Genomic DNA, 27,559 nt, shown 5'->3' on the forward strand with positions numbered 1-27,559 from the left:
CAATTAAAACTTTTATTCACAGTAATCAAAGTGTCCGTCATCACACAGCCGTAGTAAAGGTGAAATGTCGGGGAAATCCTACTTTAATCAATACACAACTTTGATTAGTTGAGTATTAATAAGTACAAATGTGCGTGTGTGTGTGTGTGTGTGTGTGGTCAGCTCATCAGGAGTTGAACTTGGTGACGGCAGACCAACCTGTATGAAGTCTGATCCACTCAAAGTATTGAGCAACCTGTCAGAGAGGCAGAGAGATGAATTCATATCATCACAGCGTCACCATGTAATATTTAACTGCGCTACAAATTTGTTTGTAATAATATTTTACTGTCTGGATGAATAATTGTTTTGATTTAATTGAAATCTGACATTGAAGTGATCAAATATTAGCTAATCATTAGCAAAGAAGCCATGTGAATTTTCTGTGTATGTTTACTTTCTTTTTTTATGTGAATTTACTTTCTACAGTTCATGAATAAAATGTTCATATTTTAGATACAAAGTGTCAGTAAGATATAAATATACAAGAGGAAAAATCTTGAACATCTATTAAACTCACAAGTGTACATACATTATACCTTATTAATCATATATAATCAACAGTACAATTACAGTAGCTGTGCATCATATATTTTAAAGTATATTGTATTACACTGTATGTGAAACCATTATAATGGCAGCATATATTTTACACTTGTATAAGTATTTGTGTCTGTGTATTTCCTGTATTCTGTATATACTGTGTGTATGTTTGTTTAACTTTTATAAATATGTATTTTACTCTGCGCATGCATGTATATATGCATTTTCTCTGTTTATACATGTATACATGTACGGTATTTATTCAGTGTACATAGATATACTTGTATTGTCTCTTTGTATATTTGTATACATGTATATGTATATTTTCCCCATGCATATATTCCCTATGTATATACTGTGTTCTTTTTCTGTGTATATATAAACATGTATATTATCTGTTTATACATGTATACATGTATTTTTCCTGTGCATATGTGCATACATGTACATATGTATAAATGTATTTATTTTGTGTATATAGGTTTACTTATCTGTATATTTGTGTTTATTTCCAGTGCATATATACATTTATACATGTATTTTCCATGCTTACATATGTATACATGTATTTTCCTATGTATATATGATTTTTTTTTCTGTGTATATTGTATATGTGTATATGTATTTTCCCTATTTATATATGTACACAGGTGTTTTTCTCTGTATTTTACCTGTGTATAAACTCCAGGGAATCCTGGCTGGCCACACCTCTCTCCCCAGCTGACGATGCCCCACAGGTAAGAAACACCGAGTTCATCCTCACACACCAGAGGACCTCCGCTGTCCCCCTGACAGGAGTCCACACTGCCAGCCAGATCACCTGCGCACACACACACACACACAGATTTACACCTGTACAATGTTCATAAAGCTGTGTATTTGAGTGTATATATAGATCATCAACCACTCACCTGCGCACATCATGCCCGGTTTGAAGCGATCTTTGTAGTACTTCTGACATTCATCCACGAGGGATACGTTGGCCCAGAGCAACACCCGAGCTGCTTTTCCCTCTATGAACAAAGACATTGTTATTTAAGCATCAAATCAAATATAATAAATAAATAAATAAATAAATAAATAAAATAAATAACCCATGGTGCAACATATGAAGTTTTTTATGCAGCTTATAGTCCATAAAATTCATTTTGAATCCATGTTTTCTGGAACAAAATTTATTCTGTGCACAACTTTAGTGCTATTAAGTGCATTTCATGCCACAAAATAAATATGATGAATTTATCATATATCATATACATTATATCTTATAATTGCCATATGATTACTGTAGTGATTTGTAACAATTATGACACATGGCAAGAATTTTGTTCCATGAAATGCAATTTTATGATATAAACATACAGATCGGGCTTATTATCAAAATTATTTTTCAAAAAAAATCTGAATATTGCATCTGAGTGGAAAATCTGATTATAAACATACCACTTGATGTATAAAAATAATACATATTTATAATTATGTATACATATTTTTTTACATAGTTTTACTAGAAGTCTTGGGTATAATAACCTGCTCATTTGCGCTATTGTTATAGTTCTTCTTGTGGTTGACATGAAAGCTGGACATGTACATGTAAAATGTATACACCTCTGTTTCGTCCCCATCCAGAGATGCTGCAGGTGTGGTTTGGTTGAAAGAGTTGGGAGGACCAGGGAACACAGACAGCGCTGATGGCCGGATTGTCCAACACACATTCCTCCCTGAACGGAAGCTTCTTCAGCTCCACCAGAGCAATGTCGTTCTCATAGTTGCTGGCGTTGTACCTGCATGACATCATTCAAAGGTAGCTTTTGCTTATTCTATTGACATCATTTTAATATTAATGTTTACATAAAGTATGTGTAATGATTGATTTTAGATAAATTGATAGATACCTTGGGTGGATGTGAATCTGTGCAACAGGAACAATGTCAGTCGTGTTTTGAGCTTTAGACTTCTTCCAGAGAGAAAACTTCACCATGAATGCGGAAGGGTTGGGCCTAGTAAAGAGACATGGGTGAGGCACTATTATCATCACAGTAACGCTTAACTTTAAGTCCCACTATTTCGCATTCATTAGCAGTATACAAACTGTTAATAAATGGTTTATAACACACTATAATGCAGTTTTAATAATATAAAATATGTCTTCATGGGAGAAGTTATAATTGCTGACAAACACTTAAAATGTACTTGTATGTACATTATAGTTTGTTATAAACCATTTATTAAATGTTTATATACTGTTAATACATGTTTAACTACTAAAAATACACTGCTTACAACTGCCATTGCTACTACTTTTATCCCCACAAGTACTATTATGATTGTGAACGCCATTACAACTATTTTATTTTCTAAGACCCAACTACTGCAATTACAATATTGGCCCAAATATAAGACAATGTTTTTTTTCCTAGAAATTGTATTATATTAGAGGACCAGACAATTATGTATCTGTTGCATTATGGGTTGTTTGTAGCCTAAATGTTGAGTGGAGTTACATTAGCCCAATTTAACCTTCAGGAGTTTGTGATGACTCATTAACGTGCTGCTACGGTGGAAATAAATTCCTGACGAGTAGAAATGAGTGGGAAGCATCTCCCGAGGGCTTAACTGCAGAATCATCAACAAAGAATTACCAGCGTCACACAATGTCATGATGAGGAGCTTGAAAAGACAGTCTGAAAAATGCTTACAGTGAGAGAAAATTATTTCCACGAGCCTAACAGGAGAAAATGTGAAAATGCGACCGATGGACCAGTTACACAAATGTGGGACTTACATTCTGCTTTCATGGAAGGAGCATTATTTCATTTTTGAAGGCTTCAAGAATAAGGACTCTTCATTTAGTATCTCTAGGAAACAGAGAAAGTCTCAACAAGACTGGTTAGAAAGAAAAGAGGGGATCGTCTTATATTCAGGCCAATAAGGTACAACCACTAATACTTCATACTAATACTACTGCATCATCATTTACCTCCTCTAACTTTACCTCTACCTCAAAGTCTTGCCCTACCTGACACAGTGAGCAGCAGTGAGGACCCAGCATCCTCCAATATAAGCTCCTCCACAGTCAATCTTTTTGTTTTCCTCCAGAGCAATCTGCCACTGGATCTGAGTCTGTGGAAAGAAACAAGAACACTTTATATTTGAAACTACAAGAAAAATACAGTATGTGCCATTTATTACGGGATATTAATAAATGAACAGCATGTACGTACATGACATTGTGAGTACACCAGCATAGGAATATTATATCAGCCAGTGGTTCCCAAACCTTCACAAGTTTGGGAACCACTGATATACACAGTGATGATAATAATGATAGCAGCTTTAAAAGATGTACTGGTAACTGTAATGAGACGAACAGGTGTGTTTCTAACTGACCGGTTTGGCTGGGACTCCTCCCACCACTCTCTTGAATCGGCCAGAGCTGCGTCGCTCCTCCACTACTTCATCGTCCACGGTGGCCGCATTGGGAATCCCACAGTACAACTTTGACTCCAGTTGCGCTCTGCTAGCCTTTATTTCTACACACAGACACATAGTTGAAACTCATATCCAGCTGTGATCAGATTTGGTCTGGTGATTGGTTGATTCCACATCAAACAGGGAAAAGCATTTCTTTATGGGGGTGTCTTTGTGCAGGAAAGAGAGAAACAAGCTGTTTGCATTAAAGGACCAGTGTGTAAGATTTAGAGGGGTCTATTGGCAGAAATGGAATATAATATTCATGAGTATGTTTTAAGAAGTGTATAATCACCTGAAAATAAGAATCATGGTGTTTTCGTTGCCTTAGAATGAGCCCTTTATATCTACATAGGGAGAGGGTCCACTACCATGGAGCTTGCAGTGTTGCACCACCATGTTTCTACGGTAGCCCAGAACTGACAAACCAAACACTGGCTCTAGAGAGGACCTTTGTAAGTTTCGTGGCCACTGTAGGTTCTCCTACAGGCTTGGAAGGGCGAGGTTGAGGGGAGGAGTATTCAGTTGGTTGCAATCTGCAACCTCAATGCTAGATGCCACTAAATCCTACACACTGGTCCTTTAAGATTACTCTTCATCAGAACTAAGAGGCGCACATGAGACCATGAAAAACAGACCCCAAAGAAAAGTACCTTTGGCCATACAGTGTACTACGACCTCTGATATTACTAGGTGACATCCCTAAGTGTCACCAACTGCTACTCACATAGTATACTTATTGTCCATCATGAGGGTACGTACCTTCTTTGGGAGAGATATAATCTGAAAATAAGAAAAAAAACAAACGTCATCAACACCACCAACAACAGCATTATAATCACTGCTGTGTACAACTCAGTTACGGGAGTACCTGGTTCTGAGGGATTGAGTCGTCGGGCAGACACCCTTGATTCTGTGGGAGATTCTGTGGAAATATATTAAAAATTCAAAACAACAACAACAACAACAACAACAACAAAACAATAACAAAAAAACCAACAAAGAAACCCAAATACTCAAGGATGCAGAAAAGACAGAATTGCCCGAAAAACTCCCCCAACATTATGTTACCACTTTTAAAATGTAACTTTTAATGTCATTTTTGAAATGATTTTGCTTTCGTCTGTCTGTTGGGTCGACTGGGCTGACAACAGGTGAAGCCTGATGGAACAATCAAGACTGTTCGTCATATTTTTAAACCTTTTTTGAAGGTGAACAAACAAACCAGAAATCCTTCAAAAGTTTCAGTGATTTCTAGAATTGATTGTGAAGAAATGAGGTTTGGGTAACTGTTTTAAAAATGTTTGTGTGACAGTATGTATGTATCTCTTGCCTGTAGAAGGGATGTGTTTCTTTGATTCATCGTCGCCATCCAGACAGTCCATCTGTCCGTCAAAAACTGCATCTTTATGCACACACACCCCTGTTTTGCAGCGGAAACCACCATCCCTGCAATCTGACACACATAATAATTCTCATTGTGAAAGATGGGATGTTATTAAATCCATTTATGTCCATGTGTTTCGTTTACTTTTGCAGCACATCTCATCACTGCGGTCGCCACAGTGGTCAACTCCGTCACACGTCTGCTTCTGAAACACACGCTTGCCATTAGCACACATGAAGTTACGCGCTTCTGAAACACACAGACAAAAAAAAAATGATACCCTGATTATAGTGGAGAGGTTTGTGTCCCTCATTTGTCCTTAAAGCAAAATAATCAGGAGCCCAAGGAAAGCAGGTATCAGATGAGAGGCCAGACATGTGATAGGTCCATGAAAACTCCCTACGGTTAAGTCTAAACGATCACAGACACTCAGGTAGCCAGAGGAGTCTGGATGATCACAGATAAACTCTCCTGTTTGGCATATTCACGGACAAGATATCAAGGATGCCTGGACAATGTCCGGTTTGGTAAGGCTAATCTAAAATCTCCTTTACACAGAAATGCTGGCGTCCTTTTGGCTTAATTTGGACCATGAACTTCCACATCCCAGCTTTTAGCATATGTGATGGGGTCAGGGTAAAGATAAATACCCCAAAGTTTAAGACCATGTTTGACGCCAGACAAAAAGAGGTAAAATAAGTAGATCCCCTGAGTGGAAGACTTTAGGTATCTTGGGTTGTTATTCACAAGTGACTGATGTAACAAGAATTTTACTTTTACACAGTCATCAATACCCAAATAGTGGGTAGTTAATATGGATTTATTTTGTGCATGCAGTAAACACAATCTACTGAAGGCACAGATAGAAAAGACTAGAGTAGAATCAGTGTTTACTGACCTTTTGATGCTTGTGATTCATCATAACACTTTACAGTAGCGACCTTCATTGTGTCACATTGTATCTTGCTGCTGATCACACATTCAGCCAGAGAATTCTCAAAACCTTGGCAGCGGATGGTAACACAACTGTATGGGACCTCCTTAGATTGGTTATGGACCACAAAGTCGATGTATGGCATGGAACCCACAGACATTGCACCACTGTACACACATGCATGCACACAAGGCTCATCGTTAGTATACTGTACATCTTTAGCAAAATGTAGTATGACAGCTTTGGAGTTGTTAGAAAGTATATTTTTTCATTTTGGATGGAGCTACTGTTGGCTACCAGTTATTGTAAATGTATATTTATCCTATAAGTTTATGGTCTACTTTTTGTGACTTTATAAATGCTAGTACACTATTCATTTGCATTATGTAAATATATCTCCTCTCACAGTTTGTTCCCGTGCTCCTTGCAGGCCACATTAGCAGCTGCCATGTCCCACTGTGTTTCAAACACCAGTAAATCCTCCCCACCTTTAGTGTCAGGAACAAAGAGCCAGACCACTCCTACGTCTGACTCTATTGAACTGCGGAACCCTTGAGCCTCTGTGGTAAGAGAGACATAAAGGTTATATTGGCAATAAGTAGGAATATGACAGTGATACCAAAAATATCACAAGGAACTGAATGTATGAGTGCAAACCGCAATTTTCCCCAAAGTGGGACATGGTAGGTTTCTTGGTCCGACATGAGACAGCCATCACCTGGAAAACATATTAACACTGAAAAAAGAAAATTTGGCACTTAAATGATACAAGTTTCATTTACAAAACCAATTACATTTACAAATGATATGTGTTTCCCTATTGTAATCTGCCAGGAATGAACACCTGTAATAAGGATCGATACCACATCAAATCCTGGTTCTGATTCTTGAAAAGAGATATACTGATGGGAACTCAGTAGGTCCGAAAATCATCACTGTAGATACATTTTCAGAAACTGATAAGCAGATTAGAGAACTATGTATCTGTTACAAATGACTAGCCCCAATTCCAGACCAGCTGTTGATACCAAACCCTACACACGAGTTACCTGGCAGTAGGAGCGGTAGTTCCTACTGTTCCTTCCACAAACTGGATGGACATTCTCAGTGGGGCACAGATAGGGCGGTTTGCAGGAGCATTGTCCATTAATGCAACGTTCCCATGGAGGACAAAACACCAGGTCACATGATGCACGAGTTAACCTGATAAATGTATATATATGTATGTATATATAAATATATGTATATAAATACAGATCATATGGATGAGAAACCTTAATTTGACTTTATTTACACACATATTATTGGTGAATTACAGATGATGTGAAATGGAAATTCAGTGAGAGACAAACAGCTCTCAGGGATGAAGAATACTTTAACAAAGACAATAAAGACTTCTTCAATGTTCTAGTAAACAAACGCGTTTACTTATTGTCTGATTCTGCTGCACTGACCACTCAGTAGCAGTGTTTGTCAGACAAGGCAGCCTTTAGGTTCTTTACTGACTAACCAATGGCAACAATAAGTAATAAAGAATGTAAGAATACAAAAGGATAAGTGGAAATATGTCATAGAAACTAAAAAAGAGAAAATAGCAGAAGGAAAAAGCCCAGCCAATCAGAGTAAGGAGCACCTACTTCTTTTCAAGACACTCATCTGGACCCAGAAATTCATCTATCTCAGGCGCTGTAGGGGTTGTAGGGTAGGGGCTGATGACTGTGGGGGTGCTTTGTTGGATTGGGTCCTGTTAAAGTGTTACAAAGTGTTACATACTGTAAAAGTATTTGTTTTGCAGATGATATATAACTTTTTATTACTGTAAAAGTAATTGTTATGCAGGTGATAAAAGTACTTGGAATTGTTACTTGTTAAATTCTGCAACTTTTAAAAATACATTTCTTCATGATAGAAAAATAGTGTGGAACTATTAACAACCTCATTTAATATTCAATTCAGAGCACAATGTTCAATCACAACATTCAATGTGTTTTATTGATTGCATCATGTATGTTTGAATGAGTTACCCTTTTTATTGAAATCTTACGTAGCTTCAAATTAATTTATAGTAATTAACAATTAACTCATTAATAATAATAGAGACCACATTATTCCAGTTCTGGCCTCTCTTCATTGGCTTCCGGTGGAGTTTAAAATTGATTTTAAAATCTTATTGTTTGTTTTTAAGGCAATGGGTCAATGGGTCGGCCCCCTTCTTACATATCTGACCTTTCTAAACCTCTCATCTAGGTCTCTGTTGTCATCTGACCTAGAACTGTTGGTGGTTCCATGGTCTACACTGAACCATATACAGACTATATACAGATCACCATGCTCCACTATAATATAGTATATTATATTCTGGAACACTACATGTATACTCAACCAAGGCCGTAGTGTTGGTTTTAACTTTGGTAGGGACACATTTTGTCAGACGGCCAAAGTAAACTGTTGCATATGTGTGCTTGCTGTCTGTCTGTCTTTTCTCTCTCATGCACACACATACACACATAAAGAGCCTGACTATGCAAAAGGTTCACTATATATTCCACTATCTGTATTTGCTGATATAACCTGCCTAAAACAGGATATTTTTACTGTGATTTTAAACAGACATATACATCTAATTTTCTTGAAAAACTGAGACTAAAATTTGTATTTATAATTGACATGACAGATTTTATACCCAAATCTACGCTCATGCACCCATCTGTAACCATACAACACAATATCAATCTACAAACCATCTTTTTCCTGAAAACTTACTGATCTGGATTGGAAATCCTACATAATACAAGTGATAAAAACAGTTAAAAGTTTCAAAAATACAGAAGAAGAAAGTGATGGAATGTTTTTGAACACTCTAAATAACAAGGTAAAGGAGAACGTGAGTCAACTCACCGTTTCAGAACGAGAGACGAAAAGAAACACCAAGAGAAGAGAAACTCTGGTGGATCTCATCTTGACAAACACAAACACAAACTGGCTTTTCACAAAAAACGTTTTCTTCTTTTTCTCCCTTCGGCCAAAAAATATTGTTAATCTCTACTAATGGAAGAAAGAACAAACTAATGATAAAATTTATTTTTGCAGTGCAGAAGCAGAGCTGCAGATACAAACAGAGCTAGTCATTCTCTCTGTAAGTGAGCAGTTTGACTGACAAACTGATTATCTCTTCTCTTCACTGATGACATGATCAATCAATCATTAGCTTGTCTTGTCAATGTGGACACACACGTGTATACATAGCCTGTGTCCTGATTCATCCAGCTGACTGATCATGTACTGTAAATGTCACACAACAGTCACTAAAGAGCTGGGGTTGTTTAAGTGCATATGGGAAAACACAAATATGTGGGCGGCTCAGTGGTCAGTGCCGAAGGTTGCGGTTTGAATCCGACCTGTCTGGCTGCATTTTGTTTCCTCCAACAGATGAGAAAAATGCAAGTCAGATGAACTGGAGACTCATTTTCCTGCAGGTGTTTATAATAAACATTAATGTCCTTCTTCTTCTTTTTTTTTTTTTTACATGTTACAGGTGTAAATGGTAAAAGCAAAGTCTGAGATACAGTACCAGTCAAAAGTTTGGACACACCTTCCCAATGACTTGAATGAATTGCTCACTGTCACCTTATCATGGTTCACAGGGACACCTGATTAAAACAGAGCCCTTGTTAATTTTAGGTTAGGTTTTACATTTACTTATTATTGGTCACATAAACATTAAACGTACCAATGGCAATGAAATGTTTCCCCACTGTGACCTCCCGACGTATACAAGAAGAAAAACAGATGGTCTATTAATGTATAACTTATATTACTTAAAAAAAGAAATTATACAAAAACAATAAAAATTCAACCAACACAAATGTAACAATATAAACTAAAAATATATGTTAAAAAACAACAACAAATATTGCGCAAACAATGCAAGAGTGCCATACATTCAGGAGTCAGTTATTGAGGTTTACTACATAGTAATAACACCTTTGCTGTTCCTACTAGTCAAAATGTGTCAAAATGCTGGAAAAAAGGCTTCTGCATGTTGGGACAAGCTGCAACCCTCTGCGACCCTGAACAGGATAAATAGATGGATGGAAGCAAAACAAGTTAATGTTCAACGTTGTATCAATAAAAGAGCATTTCAAAATACTTAACTGAGAATATCACAAAGCTGCAATTATTATGTATCAACATCTTTGCTTTCTTGGCCATTTAATTTCCAATATAATTAATCTGCACGTGTCTGTAGGAGGAAGTCTGACTTAGACCCCTGACCTCCCAGCTGCAAAGTTACATTTGAACCTAACACATATTTGTGTTTCAGTTGTGAAGTTCATTCTTGTTGTTTCAGGTTACTGGTATCTGGGTTTTTCCTCACCCACACACACACGATCAATAAGATGAATCAATGTGTGTTTGTGTGTCATAACTGGCAAGACAAGGCAATGACTAATTGATGACATTGTCAGTTCGTGTATTTATTCATTCAATAACTGTCAGAAACAAAGGTAAAATATGAATGTAATCCCTATGTGGCTTGTTATGTGAGTGTGTTATTAGGAGTTTAACTATTTATTCATTTGTTTATTTACTGGAGATAATGCACATAAAGCAATACTGAAATTTTACAACATCTATCAATCTGTTACAACATCATAAATGTGTTGGTTTAGCACAAGAGCTAATTTTCACCTTCAATCCCAACACAACTAAAAACTGACAAAGTAGATGAAAAATATTACAAAGGAAATGTACCACAACACTTTTTCCTAACAATCTAAAACTGACTGTCCAGATTTGTGGGCATCTGAATGGGACAACTGTTACCATGGAAACAGTTTAGTTTAATGAAGAGGATCTTTAATATGTGACACAAATCCATACACCGTTTGAAACTTTCCTTACTAAACAAAAGTTACCTCAGAATGATATGACAGTGGTGATAATAATTGGGTTTGTTAAAAAGTACTAGCAACGCTTGTTTAAAGAGTAAGTCTGTTGGTTTTAATATGGAAACTTCAGCTTGGGACCAGAGAATCACTGTATACATGTGTTTTGCAGTGGAAGGCATGATGAGTCCAAAGTTAGTGAAAAACTCAACCATAACCATACTGGATTATTATTAGTGCAATTATTAGTGCTTTGAGCTAAATGCTAACATACTAACATTGACATTGCTAGCATGTTGATGTTTAACAGGTAAAATGTTCACCATGTTGGTTTAGCATGTTAGTGACACAAAGTTCTGCAGGTACTTGGTCATAATCCAAAGAAGTGGACAATAAAAAGTTTTTCCTGATGATGATGTTAGATGACAAGTTATTAATTTCCCGGCAACCCACCCATAAGTTGTCGTGATATTTCAATAAAAACAAAAATGTCAACCTTGTGGTGGTTATTAGAATTTATACTAGATTACTGTTGAATGTCAGTATCAAATTTCATAGCAATTAATCCAATAGTCGTCAAGATATTTCACTATGAACAACATGTTAACCTCATGGTGGCGCTAGAGGAAGAGTCAGAGGATCACTGAAATTATTAGGATTTATCCTCTGGGGACCATGCATGTCTTTTCAAAATTTAATAGAAATCCATCTAATTGTTGATGAGATATTTTAGTCTGGACCAAAGTGGTGGACAGACCAACAGATAAACATTGCCATCCATAGAGCCATACTGGTAGCATGGCTGAAATACATGATGTGGTAATGTTTAGGTGAAATGAAGAGGCAATGTACCATTCAGATATTTGACATAGCATCCGTTAATTTCTAAGCTACTCCCTGTTTCATACTTCCACAAATAAATAAAACTACATCATCTGCATACATTCATATTGTGAATACCTGGATGGTACATTAAACATCAGTCTGTCTGTCTGATGTTTGTACTGTGGTATGAACTGGATTGTGTGGAGAAACTAAATGTCACTTCTCCATGAAATTCAACCATTTTTATGAGTAATTATGAGACAGTCACTGTTGTTCTTTCAGATAAAGCATGTTTTTATCTGGCAGCTTTGCAGGTACTAGTTTGCTTCCTGAATAATGCTAACAGTAGAAATAATGCAACCAAACATAAGATCAAGCAGGTAATAACAGTATATTAAATGCTACAAAATTACAACACAATATTTAATTAATGTACATTAATAAACCCACACAAAACATCCAGAGCAAATGGTTAAAATAACTGTCAGAAACAAATCAATAATTTCCTAAAACATGAGAAATGAAAGCTAGAATTACATCAATACACAGCTGAAGACAAGGTAAAATATGAATGTAATCCCTATGTGGCTTGTTATGTGAGTGTGTTATTAGGAGTTGAACTTGGTCACAGAAGGCCAGCCGGTTTGTTGTCTGATCCACTCAAAGTAATGAGCAACCTGGAAGAAAAATGATTATGATTAATAAGTAGTTCTTTACAAAACAAGATTGTAAATCCTACTAATGCCCCCCTATGAGGAAAGGTCATAGAGTCAATAAAATAAATAAATAATAAATAAAAGTGTTATTTTATGTAAAAGCTGACATTTTGTCCTGAGGGTGGCGCTAAGGAAAACATCATGGAGTGCCTAAAATGAAAAGGATTTAAACTCTGGGAAGCATGAATGTGCTCAGTAAATTTCATAGTAATTTCCCAAATAGATTTTAACATTTCTTATGAATTAATAGAAAGATGGTCTAATATGCCAATTTCTGTAATATTATTGTACCTGTTTCAAAATATACCTTTACCTCTGTCATTATCCCATTATTTATTATTATTATTATATGGAATAATAGACGACACAGGTTATGATTGACATTATTATACTTGCCATTTGACAGAGGGAGACTCAAACTTCCAAACTTCCACTGGTACTACAGGGCCATGCAATTGTGCGCTATTATGTATTACTTTTCCTTACTTACTTCTCACAGCCAATCCCAGCATGGATAGACATCAAATCACTTTCACTTACACCTAAACCAACACTTTACACATACATGTACTCTACAAATATTAAAAAGCTTAGGGAGCAAACATCTAACCCATTTATATTGAATATAATCTTCCGAGATTGAGACGAAATTCTGGTACAGTATTCGAGAATTGCTAGGAGAAAACTCACTTAATGTCCCATTTTAGTCCAATTTGGGGAAACGACCAATTTAAACCAGGAAGAGTTGGGCCATCAAAGGTCTAACTAAAATAGGAGATATGTTCCAAGATAAAAATCTGATTACGTTTCCAATAGCCACTTCTTAAAAATACTTATATTACTTAATAGAAGCTTTATAACTACATCCTGCAATCAATTATTAACTCCTCCACCTCTTTCTGAAATGGAATGATTGATCTCTGATAAATGTTATATTACAGGGTGTATTTCATTGTTTTATGACATGCTGGTCATCTGAATCCTCTCCTGACCGGCTAAAAGCCTGGAAGGAAGATATACAGGAGGATATTTCCTTGGATGACTGGGGTGCAATATGTGCTGAGGCACATAGACAAACTGTGAGTCTGTGAATATGAGATTGAGACTACTACAATACAATTGGCTGATGGGAACTAGACAACTAGACTACATCAGTTTAATATTACTATTCCAGATATTTGCATTAATTGTGAATAGTTTAAAGGCACACTATTTCACTGTATGTAGGATTGTAAAGAGATTACAACTTTGTTGTGAGATTTTAACATTTCTTGTGTATGAGCTGGTGTCATGGTGTCGCTAGAGGAAAGATCACAGATTCACCTACAACACCAGGATTGATCCAATGTTACATCCAATGGATAAATCAATCCTCAATGACTGATGGGGAATTCAAACACAGCAAGTCGTTATTTTGACAGTGTGCCTTGGTTGATGATTTACAAGATGTTGTTCCTTTAACATATTAAAGCATAAAGAGAGAAGGTTTATTCCCCCACACTTCCGTATTTTACCTGTGTATAAACTCCAGGTGATTGCGACTGGCCACATCTCTGCCCCCAGTTTACAATGCCCCATAAGTAAGAAACACCGAGTTCATCCTCACACACCAGAGGGCCTCCATTATCCCCCTGACAGGCGTCCACAGTGCCGTCCAGATCCCCTGCAAACACAAAGTCAAACTTCAAATGGACTCATTTCGTAAACACACTAAAAACAACCAGTCTCGGCGCCAGAGGAAAGTAACTGGCCGGGCATTTGGTTTTTATGGATGGGCCCACAAAAAACAAACACGGCGCATCCAGTTTCATCTTAGGAGCAGCAGAGATACTAAACACTAGGTGATATTTAATTTCGCTCTAAATCCAGACATCACAAAGAAACGTAGAAAGGAGGCAGGAGTTTTTTTTCCCTCCCTGCAAATTTTATTTTATTTTTTTCCTGAGCCTTATGGGCCCCTTGATATCATTGGGACCAGGGCTTGAGCCCTGGTAAGCCCATGCATCAAAACAGCGTTGATGCTGATTTCTTCCTGGGAGGGCCAAATTCTGGATGGTAACACCACAACTGAACACAACTCCACTTAAAGGCACCAGGATACAACCACACCTACCTGCGCAGATCATGCCAGGTTTAATGCGGTCATTGTAGAATCTGTGACAGTCTTCAATTAGGGAAACTTTGGCCCACTGTAAGACCTGAGACAGTCTGCCACCTATAGACAGAAAAGTTAGTCATCAGTACCAGAAGGAAGGTAGAGAAGGAACAGAGCTACAGTGGATCTGACCATCATATTCGATTTTAGTAAATTTTAAAAGTACAACAGTAAAATTTTTACATTTCTTTACTTTCTCCTGTTTAGTTCAGGTTGCATAAACCTTTGTATATAATAGACTGAGTGTTCATAATTTCTCAACTGGGTCTGCACCATAAAACAATATCATATCAATATCAAAAAACACATATAATCAAAAATACAACGATAACAATGAGATATATTTAACCAGGCACAGAGACAGAATGAGAATTAAATAATAAAAAGAACAGTAACAAAATAAGAGGTTAAAGAAATTAGAAAGGTGACATTATGTCTCCTCATTTTATCTTCTACTTTTACCATCACCCTGAGGCACATGGATTAACTTCCAAACTTTTCACACCTAATATGACCTATAGCCATGCTAGCAGCTCAGTGTTGGTTGATTGGTATGTTTATCTAAAGTAAAATATTTACTTAGAGTTAAATATCTAATACGGCTATTAGATGGATTGCCATTTGAGCCACCAACAAGTCAACATTTCTACTTCTTCAAAACTTGCCTTCCTCTAAAGCTAATGACAAACATCCTCTCAGCCTCACCTGTATTTGCCAATAAATTTCTTGAATTGAATTTGAATTTGGATTTCTACTCTTTACAAGTTTGGAAGTAGATTAGATGCAGTGGCTCTTTTACCTGCATTTTGTCCCCATCCAGAGATGGTGCAGGTATGGTTGGGATGAAAGAGCCTGGGGGTCCAGGGAACGCAGACAGGGCTGACTGCTGAGTTGTCCAACAAACACTCGTCACTGAACGGAAGTTTCATCAGCTGCACCAGAGCTATGTCATTCTCACGGGTGTTGGGGTCGTACCTTTATTTGAATAAGAGGGTGAGTAAGACATTACAGTACTATTGTTAGTTTTAGTGTGACTTTAATGTTTTACAGTTACAGTTTATATTATTGATCTCATTTTTACCTAAAGTAATGCTTTAAAATGTTTCTCTGCTTATATCTGCTTCAATAAATGCTGCAAGAGTTTGCTATGTTACACCTGAGTGCTGCAACAATCCATCAGACAGGGTTGTCTACTCTCCCTGGTGTTTTTGTCTTTGTTTTTTAGGCCGTAATCTCATAATTATGAGCAGTATTTCATCCGCAACTTTAAAATGAACATCTCATCAAATTTCACTCTATGCTGACGAAACTATACTTTACTTATCTGATATCATCACTCTCACAGGTACAAAAAATATTTAGAGTCTAGCTCTTTTGTCATTTATAATAGCTAGCATAAATCTGTTCTCATACCTCCCTAGGTTTACAACTTCACTTCACTTCAGATCAGACCATCTTTTGCTTTAATAATCAAACTGTAATTCAGGATTCAAATAAAATACAAAAATACAAAATTGTTTTCTTTGATGCATGATGTTCACATGTAACTGATCAAAATAAACATCCTGCTCTGAATCAATATCCTTTTTTTCAATGCTTTTAAACATTTTTGTTTCAGTGATTTCATACAACCTGCTGTAAATTCCTCTGGAAAGTGAAGTAGCCAAAACTCAACATATTGACAGTTAAGCCCGGTGTGCTATCCAAAAAGTACTATGTTAACCTAATCTAATTAATATTCTGCCGTTTTCTGGGTTAAATACTGAGATATGTTGGGCCCATCATCACAATACATACTGTACATGCACACAAACAGGTATTCATACTTGGGGTGGATGTGGACGTCCTGAACAGGAACTACGTCGGTTGAGTCCTGAGCTTTCGCCCTCTTCCAAAGAGAAAACTTCACAATCAAAGCAGCCACGTTAGGCCTATTGGAGAGAGAAAGGCGAGAGAGAAGCTTCAGCTAAAACATTTGGGTTCACTACACAGAACATTAGACAGATAAATGTGAAGTAGATAGACGGATAGTTACTTTTTGGTTTTGCTGTCTGGACCAGGAGTTTGTATGGAGAGAGAGGGGTTGGGCCTGGAAGAGAGAGAAGGGCGAGAGACTTATTGACCCTCCTGTTGTACTCGGGTCAATTTTGACCCAGGAGGACAACATGTGTCACTATGTGCTGTCATCAGAAAAATTGAAATGGTTTGAAAACAGTATCCTGACTAAGAAATTATGAATTATTTTAACTATAGTTGAGATCAGAGGAAAATATGTTAATGGATTTTGGCAGACTGGTATATGTAAAAGTTTAGTCAGGATACTGTTTTGAAAACCATTTCAGTTTTTTTGATGACAGCACATAATGATACCTGATGTCCTCCCGGGTCAAAATTGACCTGAGGACAACAGGAGGGTTAAGAGTTAAAAGAATATTATTGTCAATGACTATTGCAAAGGCACTATTAATTTTATAGTTATTTATAGTAATTTTTAAATTATTTTCACCATCACTCTACTACTTTTCACCCCTCATTATTTTTAGGTAAGGTAATTCTGTTGATCTTGTGAGGAGAACTCATTTAGCTTCCTGCCTCTTCTGCACAAGCGCTTCTTTACCTTAAATTATATATATATATATATATATATACATATAAAGTTTTCAAAAAAAGTTTTCAACTCACTCACTGCTGCTTGTTAATCTTGTTAATTAAGCTTCTTCTCTCATCTTAATAACTTAATAAAAGTTAATGTGTGTTCATGTTGCCCCTTCCCCAATGGAAGTTACTCGGTCTTACTCAAGGCAGTGAGCGGTGGTGATTACCCAGCAGCCTCCGATATAAGCTCCTCCACACTGGAGCCTCCTGTTCATCTCTATAGCAACCTGCCACTGGATCTGAGTCTGCACACAGATAAACAGACAGTTGATTGGCCAGATGTCAGTAGATAACAGCTCCACCGTGTTCACAGTCATCAGTATCGAGCCATAAAGATGATGACATGAAATTCAACAGACATATAGGTGTGTGTCTAACTGACCGGCGCTGCTGGCTGTCCTCCCACCACTCTCTTGATGCGTCTGCTTCTTACTAGCTCCTCCTCCTCGATATCGTCTCTGGCTGTTTTAGGAACCCCACAGTTCACCTGGGACTCCATGTGCGATCTGGTGACCCTTGTTTCTACAGAAACATGCTTAAACATCTTTTAAACTGCAACTACTGGCAGTGTTATTATTTTAATTGGCAGTTTTATTTATTAATTAGACATTTTCTTTTAGTCAAAAACAATTTCAAAATGATTTTTAAACGTATTATTTGGGGCAGGGGTTGTTGTATGGCTGCATTTCCATTATCAATTAATCTGATGATTATTTTCACCTTTACTTGATTAGTTGTTTGTCCTATGAAATCCCAGACAATGGTGAAAAATGTCTGACAAATCAGTGTTTCCAAAAGCCCAAGATGACATCCTGACGTCAGAAACCAGAAAATATTCACATTTAAGAAGCTGGAATCAGAGAATTTCTGCATTTTGTCTTGTCGAAATAGTTGCTGATTATTTTCTGTTGATTGACTAATTAATTGACTAATTGTTGCAGCTACAGAGAACCATTTTAATTTTAACAATTTTGTTGCAGAGTCATGGAATATTTAAAATGCCTAAATATCAATTAGGTTGAGTAATGCATATGTTATGATGTATGTATGCATATGTGTATATATACACAGTATAGGGCAGCAACTATCGATTATTTTCATTAATCTGCTGATTATTTACTTGATTAATCAATTTGTTTATATGATGTCAATGTTTTAATTCCTCACAGCTCATGCTGATGACTTCAAATGTCATAATTTGTCCAATCAAACAGTTCAAAATAACAAAGATATTCAGTTTATTAACATGTATGACACAGAAAAGCTTCAAATCCTCACATCTGAGAAGCTGCAACCAGCAAACATTTGGACGTTTTGCTTAAGAAATGACCAAAATGATCGATCCATTATCAAAATTTTGCTGATTATTTTCTGTCGATCAATTAATTAATTAATCGACTAAATGTTGCAGCTTTAAATATACAGTATGTGTGGTATATATGCATGATTTCTTTCCTTTTTATGTACTTCAGTTATTTCTTTGAATGTGTTTTTTTGTTCCCTATAAAAGCCCAAATCTATAAAATGTTGGTCATAAAACATGAAACGCCCAAATAAATACAAATTAAAAAAAGTGAAATATAATACACATTGTAATAAATACAGTAGTGCATTTTATGTTTGCATTTACTCTGCCATAATTGAATAAAAATCACTATTTAGATTTTTTTTTTAGTAACTACATTAATTTTCCATGCCACATTAAAATCATTTATTTTCTGAACTTTAAATTTGCCTTGTTCAGCTTTTTCTTGTTTTATTGATCAATATGATTTTAAATTGTTTTATTGCTGCTGTTGCTGTGTGGACCACAGGAAGACTAGTGACCATTTTGTTGGGAATCCAAATAAAAAAATAAAAGAATGAGGAATTTGCATGAGGAGCAACTTACCATTTTTAGGAGAGATGTACTCTATAAAGAAAACAACAGATCATCATCTTCATCATTACAGAAGCAACATTAACATGAAAGTCTCTCAACAGATCAGTGAAGCAGCAATGTTACGTCTTCCATGTCTGAAAAGGGCTTTAGATTAATGATAAACGAGGGAATGATTTTGGATACAATCTGTGTTTTTGACGCAGGGATTACATGACAGTCAGTGGGTTACCATGGTTACTGACGTACCTGTGTTTGTGAGAGGAGAGTTCACCGTCGCCAGCTCTGTGGGGAATGAAAATTAATAAAATATGTTTACAAGAAAAGATACACTGTTTTCTCAGATAGTTGATACAGTTTAGGGAATCTCAAGAAACGGCAGTGTCGGATATCCTGAATTTTAGTTCCAAGTATTGGTCAAGATAAAACAAAACAAAACACTGGATCCTACACTTCCCATAATGCCACTCGACTCTCCAGACGGACACATGAGGCGTAATTTGTGTCAAAACTCAAACTCCTTCTTTGAGTCTTAACTCAAGTTTAATCTGAACACACAGACAGGAAACACATTTTTAGATTCAGTGTGACAAACGTCCAAAATCTGCTTAGAAATGTTCCCTTCAACTGCAGAACTTGACTACGAATCATCACATTTTTAAGTTCTCTTCAGTATCAAAGTAATCCAGTGATAGTTGTCTGTACATTCATGGCTACACTGCAAACAGGAACTGCTAATAGCTGATTCAGCAGACTTTTAATGGAGACCATTTGCCAAAATGTAATAATAATAATAACTTTATTTGTATAGCACCTTTCATACAAAAAAAATGCAGCTCAAAGTGCTTTACAACAAAAGAAATAACATGCTTCACATCAAAAAAGACATACAATGAACATAAAAACATGTGAATGTACATAAGATGGAAAATAAAACCCATCTGATAATGTTAATAAACACTTAAACACTTAACCCTCCTGTTGTCCTCCTGGGTCAATTTTGAGGTGTCATTATGTGCTGTCATCAAAAAACAGTATTCTGACTGAACTTTTACATATACCAGTCTGCCATAAGCCATTAAGGGTATATATATATATATCAGGATATAATGACACATGTTGTCCTCCCGGGTCGAAATTGACCCGGACAGCAGGCGGGTTAATGACTTAATAAGTGAAAACTCAGAAAGTATTTTGCCATATGTACATAATCTGTAAATTGGCGCCTAGGTCTCTGAAGCCATAAGCATAACAGAACCTCCCTTTTCCCAGTGAACACAGACTCAGCACTGGTCTTGATTAATTGAAATAAGCTTCGTTCAGTTCACCAAAGAACGGGTTTAACCTCACTGTGGGTCTTATCTGTGTCGGGCGCAACCCAAAGCTGCCCCAGAAACAAGAGACTATAAGCGATAATAAGCGTATTTCGCCACACAATTTATAAATCGGGACTCTGACGCCATAAGCATAAACAAATATTTTTTTAAAAACGTGGCTGTAGCCCAAAGCTAATTCAATGAATCCATGGCAATGGTGTCATACTCTTCTTTCACTTTCTTAAAAATAAAACCAGTAGACTACCTTTAAACAATGTGCCGTCTGTGTTTGTTCAAAACTGTGAAAGAACCATTTTTTTGACCATTTTAACATGTTTTCTCCTCATTATGTGCTGCTCACTTCAATTCTGTAAAATCAAAAATTTTAATGGGAGTGAATGAATCTGTATCTTCAAAAGTGTGTGTGTGTGTGTGAGTTCAGTACCTGTGTGTTTGTTTGATTCATCCTCGCCATCCAGACAGTCGATCTGTCCGTCACCGACCGCCTCTTTGGGCAAACAGACACCCGAGCTGCAGCGGAAAGCCCAGTCCCTGCATTCTGACAGATAAAGACCCACACACTGATTCATACTGGGAAACAAACAGGGGAGATATATGGGGGGAGGGGTTTATGTGTATGTGTGTTGTGAAGAATCACATCATCTACACTTTTGTTTACAGTCGTCTGGATTACTGTAATTCTCTGTCCACACGCCTGATCAAACACCTACAACTGATTCAAAACACCAAAACTAGCCTGAGTGCACACAAAGTATCATCCACACAAACTATCTACTGGTTGCCTGTTAGAGTAGAAGGAATAAAGAAATAGAACATTTAAACAGAATAAATACAAATAAGAAAATAATAATAGAAAAAGAAATAGCAGGAAAAAATTAGAACATTTAATCAAATAGAGAAAAAAAATATTCAAAAATGAAACAAAAACTGAAGAAAATGGGAAAATTTTAAGTGAAGAAAAAAGAACAGAAAAATAAATAAATGAGTAAAAGGATGAAAGAAAAAAAAACAGAAAAAATTAAAATATTGTAATTAAATATTGAAAGAAATTTACATAGAAAATAGTACATAAGTAAATAGATGAACAAAAAACAGAAAATCAGAGAAAATTAAATTTGATAAAGTAAAATAAATGAAAAAGTACCTAAAAATCAAAGAAAGGATTAAAGAAAGAAAGAAAACAATAATAATATATATATGTAATAAATGTAAATGGGAATATAAAGGAGCTTATAACAGTTTTCTTAAAAGGATTCAAAACAAATTCTCAAATTTTTATTTATGTATTTATTTTTATTTTTTATGTAATTTTATGTAATTTGTGAGTGAGGTCTATCTATAGATCATATTGTTTTGCCATCAGTTGTTGACACCTATGATCACTTTATTGTTCTCTGATGACGCAGACTATCATCATTTTCAGACATGTACATACTGTATATAATAACCTCTGAAACTTTTTAACCTCACCTACAGTATTAATGATCATTTATTTACTTTTTTTTGTTGGTGAAAGGAAGGATGTGTGATGATATCGTTCAAAGGAAGAGCTGGCGAAGTTCTTATTTTGAAGACGTTTATTAGACGATGGCCATCGGGTCCATTCCATGTACAAAGATGGTCTGGGTAACGTACCACTGTCAGTGCATGACTTATATAGGGTTACACATCTGTATCTTATCACATGAATAACATAGGTTTTCCATGGGCACTAGGTCAGTTGGGAGCCCTCCGATCAAGTGATTGACAGCTACCTCACAACATATTATGTATCATTGCATACCACATCTGGAACAGCTCCAAACTTGACCATAAACCCATTATTTGTATTTAAAGGTCCCCCCCAAGAAGGACTATATCATATTACCTCATCATATTGCAGATTATGGAATGTTTATGTCACATGTCCAACACCCAAAATCAGTAAAATACATAGGGTCAGATAAAAGTCATACTAACAGTTGGTGTCTCTTTGATTTGTCTCTTTTGAAAAAATCCTTTCTGATTTGTTTTTCATATTTTGATTTCTTGCATCTTTTTTTAGTTTTTTCATCTGTTGCATTGAGAAATGTGCTTTTTGTTATTATCGTTATTATTACAGCAACTCCAGCTGCCTTTGACTTCGCATTTCTAGATAGACAGATGTGTGTAAAGTGTGTGTGAGTGTTTTTCTGTCTTACTCTTGCAGCACATCTCATCACTGCGGTCACCACAATCATCAACTCCGTCACACGTCTGAGTCAGAGACACACACTTCCCGTTCACACACCTGAAGTCACACTCCTCATCTGACAAAAAAAAAAACAAAAACAAAAACACAACACAAAGGTCACACTGATGACAGAACAGTATAAAACATAACAGAGTCTGTAATTACCAACCTGCTGGTTGTACACAGGTTGCCGTGGCAACATTCATGTTGTCAATGTTGGTCTTGTCGTAGATGACACACTCTGACAGGGAGTTCTCGTAACCTTGGCAACGGACGCTCACACATCTGTCCGGAAACTGTTTGTCGTTATGGTGGCTCGCCAGGGAAGTGTAAGACAAGGTGTCAGCTGTTGCCGCACCGCTGAGCACACACACACGCACACACAGACACACACACACACACACACACACACACACACACACACACACACACACACACACATAAAGGTAAAATTCAGTATCACCATAATGGTCAAATCTATCCTGGTTGTTCATAGATTGAAACATGTTGAGTGTTGTGCTTATCAGGCTACATTGTGACAGAAAAAAAGGCAAAACAGCCCGGATGAGATGTTCACAGCTGTACTACTTGTTGTAAATCGACATAGTTCTGTGATGGACATTAGACAAAGTTAACCGCTCTCAGCAGCCACTACCACAGCTTCTGTTTTTACTGAAAATTACATTGGCAAGACTTATAAGTCCCCCCCCCCCTAAACAGAAATCTACTAGCATGAATGAAACAAAAGGAAATGGTAATTTGCTCTGGTGGCCATTTGAATCTGATTTTGTTGAGAACTGAGCAAACAAGGTTATTTTTTATTACTTAAATGATAATTAAATAGAAATACTGGCTCTTTATAAACCCATGCAGAGACCCCAAGTCCAGGCCACCAAAGACAATGAAGCTAACTGGTAATGTAGCTTAAAGCACAAGCGTTGTTGTTGTTATGAACCTACTGATGGCCAATGATTTAGAGTTATGGTTAAAGGATGAGGCTGGTGATATTTATTTTTCTTATCATCAACAAATCATGAAAAACCAAAACCGACGATGTGTTAGCCTGCCTCCCAATACTTCCCTGCTCTGTCTGTGGCTCTCAGCTCCAAGCACATTGGTTCCTAATGAAGAATCTTTAAAAACACCTCACAAATATATAGTTTCATTCTTAAATACGACCTGTGAGCATCCGACACACATGGCTCACCTCCTGGGCCAACTGGGAAGCTGGAAAGGTTCGTTGTTTTGGGACATTTTATATAATTTAGCTCCGTTCCTGCTAGATGAAATAATTACTGTATATAAAGTTTAGTTGTGAGTGGATTTTAAAGTATAAGTCTGTCTGTTAGTCCATCTTATTTTGAAAAATCTCTTATAATAGCTGGACACTGAAATAATGCATTTTTATACTTTAAACTCATATATGTTTGACATGTCTCCAAATTCAATTTTAATCTGTCAACCAATCAGCGGCCATGAGATAAACACATCCTGTATTTATCCCATGTGTTTACAGTTTCCATGTGCTTTATACATGCTGGTATGTATACTGTGTGTGTATTACAAGTTGTTTAATAGATCTTCTCTCACAGTGGGTGTCCTTTCTCCCTGCAGGCCACATTAGCGGCAGCCATGTCCCACAGCTCCTGACACACCAGTAACTCCTCCCCACCTCCTCCAGGGCTTGGAACAAAGAGCCGGACCACTCCTGTGTCTTGCTCTAGTGAACTTCTGAACTTCGGTACATCCGCTGAAGAGAGAAAGATGAAGGTCACAGTAAATATGACTAATATACGAGGACACTACAGTGTAAAACTCCTCTAAGTGAATTTATCTTTAAGAACAAACCTGTGCAGGTTTCTCCAAAGTGGGACATGACAGGTTTCTTGGACTGACAGGAAACCGCCATCGCCTGGAAAATTGAGTCAGTGAGGTGAGTCAAAAAGTTCATTTTGGACACTGCTCCAGTGGGATTTTAACCCTGGAGCCAGGCGGTGCTGGTGCCTTGCTCAGTGGCCACAGTACAGTACTTTTGGTTACCTGGCAATAGGAGCGTAGCTGCTTGTTGCCACGACTACATACTGAGGCCAAACCCTCTGTGGGACACTGGTAGGGCAGTTTACAGGAACAACGTCCCTGGATGCAAGACTGCCATGGAGGACAAAACACAAGGTCACATGATTCACGAGTATACCTGCCCAATAAGAAACAAAGACAGAACAAGTTGAATATGTGCACAAAACATTAGATCAAATCAACAAAAGACAGAATCAGAGGACACGTCTTACTTCTTTTCCAGACACTCGACTGGTCCCAGAAACTCGTCTGTTTTATGTGTCACTGTAAGAGTAGAGCTTTGTGCAAAGACCTGCGAGGAGGAAGTAGAATACAGTAGAATTTGAACAGAATGCAGATGAATTACGGTACAACAACAAGAGACAAAGTTAAATTCAATGAATGAATAAACAAAGACACTATACATAATTTATTAAGTAGTTTTTAAAAAAAAATCTAATTATAGATAAATTGCTAAACTGACCAAAATTGGATATAAGAAATTGATAACCAATTGATAATTTAGATTGACCTGTTAGAGCATCCAGTGTACAGCACTACAATATATTATAATACTCAGGGGTGGACACAATAACATGAACACTACAACTACCTATGTAAAACATATAACGTTGCACTTGTTTGTTTTCATTAAACTCTGGGGTCATGTTTTGGATTACTTTATATTATAATGTATTTGTTATTTTGTCCACCTCCAGAATAAGATCGGAGTATTTCAACTTGCATGATTCTGGTGTAAGAACAGCGATAAAGACAGTAAAACATAGTTCAAACAAGTAATAGAAAGCGTTTAGATGCCTTGAATGTCATACAAAGAATAGGGTTGTTGTGTGCATGTACTGGAAATACACCATACTGTACAATTAATTACATTTACAGTGTTAACTTACCATGACAGAGTGAAACAGCAAGAGAAGAGAAACACCAGCCGATGACATCCTGACAAACACAAACATGTTTTTATCTCCTTCTCATCAAAAAAATACCCTTATTCTCCTCTGAGAGACAGATATCAGAAATGAACTTTTATACTGAAGGAACAAACAGAGACGGTTTTGTCTCTAATGGACTAATTTATCTGACAGACTGACGAGGTCTGATATTTACTCTACTAGCTGATGATGTCACCAATCAATTATTAGCTTGTCTTGTCAATGTGGACACACACTGTGCTCTGACATATTAAAGCACATTGTTATGAATTAAATACAGTTAAAATAGTGTACTATTGTTAACATGTCCATTAATTTGTACAGACATTAGAAATGAGAATAAATGTTAGCCCTGAGTTGAGGCTGTTTGGGTTTAGTAAAGGAATGTTGATAGAAAAGCAGAGTGCTAACTTTTACCCACTTCAGCCTTTAAGAAACTCTAAATAAGCAGACTACAAGTCTCAGATTCAAGCTAATATCTTTGTCCCATCACAAACAATTTCTATCTCAAACTAATATTTAGCTAAATGTAACTTTCTATTGGTGATTTGCCTGTTTTAGTGCATGAGTGGTGCGGTCAATTATGTCTGATTCTTAGAGAAGTCAGCTGTTTAGCTGTTAGCATCCTTTGATTAGTATACATTAAACCATGTTGCACAGTTAAAACACGCCCTAGTTAGTGTAAATCCGGAAAAATACTCTTAAGTTATTGGAAATGTTTATAAAATCAGTGTCTTTATGTTGTTAGTAGAACTTTGTGTCTTTGGTTTAATCAGCATTGTTGTATCTTGCTCGCTGAACTTAGCGTAGTTTTGATGGAGCTAGGCTGTTTCCTCCTGCTGCTAGTCTTGTGATAGGGTTGGCTAAACACATCTGGATGCAGATGACACTGATATCTAAGTTACTTATCTGAGTTTAGTTAAACAGAAAACAATTATATCCTGCCTGTTTTTGACCTTCTGCCTGAATATTGGACTTCGGATTCTTGCCTGCTCCTCACTGGATATATTTGGCTGTTTTTGGACTGGGACTCATCTCAACCTCTAAATTCAGGCCCTCTTATAAGTGTGCTGATAGTAATTTTGGAAATAATTGCTCCGTTAATTAAATTTGAAGACTTATAGTAGCTTTGATGTCTGCTGTGTGGGCGTTGATTGACAGCTGTGGTTGGTTCACCTGCTGCTCTCCCTGGCTCCAGGACTCGCACTGAGTTGGACTATTGTCACAATATTTAACTAAGTTTAATGTTACTTGATTATGTTAGCACAATTTAGCTGAAGTAGCCAACCTTAGCCCGAGCAAGCTAGTGTTCACTTTGGTCTGAGAGGGGGTGAGTTTCCAGAGCTTGAAAGGCAACATTCCACAGTCCTTTATTTGAAAGGTCCTGGATCCAAATGTAAAAGATGGTGCCAACCATAAACTGCAACTCTGGGCTTCAAACTGGTTCCAATGAAACCAACAGGTGAAGTCACACCTTGCTAGGTCCATTTTTACATATAGACTGTGGCT

At 36.7% G+C, this 27,559-nt stretch overlaps 1 protein-coding gene across 1 annotated transcript; it reads right to left on the bottom strand.

The window, feature by feature from the left end:
• On the bottom strand, positions 1-26,388 carry cfi (complement factor I). The gene is made up of 34 exons (XM_044342455.1): positions 26,009-26,388; positions 25,331-25,410; positions 25,083-25,236; positions 24,891-24,954; positions 24,633-24,792; positions 23,212-23,402; positions 23,011-23,118; positions 21,255-21,368; positions 19,743-19,778; positions 19,506-19,526; positions 17,997-18,136; positions 17,756-17,859; positions 16,995-17,048; positions 16,786-16,890; positions 15,759-15,934; positions 14,918-15,019; positions 14,319-14,467; positions 12,700-12,765; positions 8,012-8,118; positions 7,424-7,577; positions 7,032-7,092; positions 6,781-6,934; positions 6,339-6,541; positions 5,585-5,689; positions 5,387-5,509; positions 4,925-4,978; positions 4,816-4,836; positions 3,973-4,115; positions 3,602-3,705; positions 2,478-2,582; positions 2,191-2,366; positions 1,494-1,595; positions 1,254-1,402; positions 1-235 (listed from the first exon to the last, which is right to left on the bottom strand). The coding sequence occupies exons 1-34, from the start codon at positions 26,072-26,074 to the stop codon at positions 167-169; spliced, it is 3,720 nt and encodes a 1,239-aa protein (XP_044198390.1). The 5' UTR covers positions 26,075-26,388; the 3' UTR covers positions 1-166.
• Between the last annotated feature and the right edge of the window lie 1,171 nt (positions 26,389-27,559).

This window comes from Thunnus albacares, chromosome 22 (assembly GCF_914725855.1).
Source record: "Thunnus albacares chromosome 22, fThuAlb1.1, whole genome shotgun sequence".
Lineage (NCBI taxonomy): Eukaryota > Metazoa > Chordata > Actinopteri > Scombriformes > Scombridae > Thunnus > Thunnus albacares.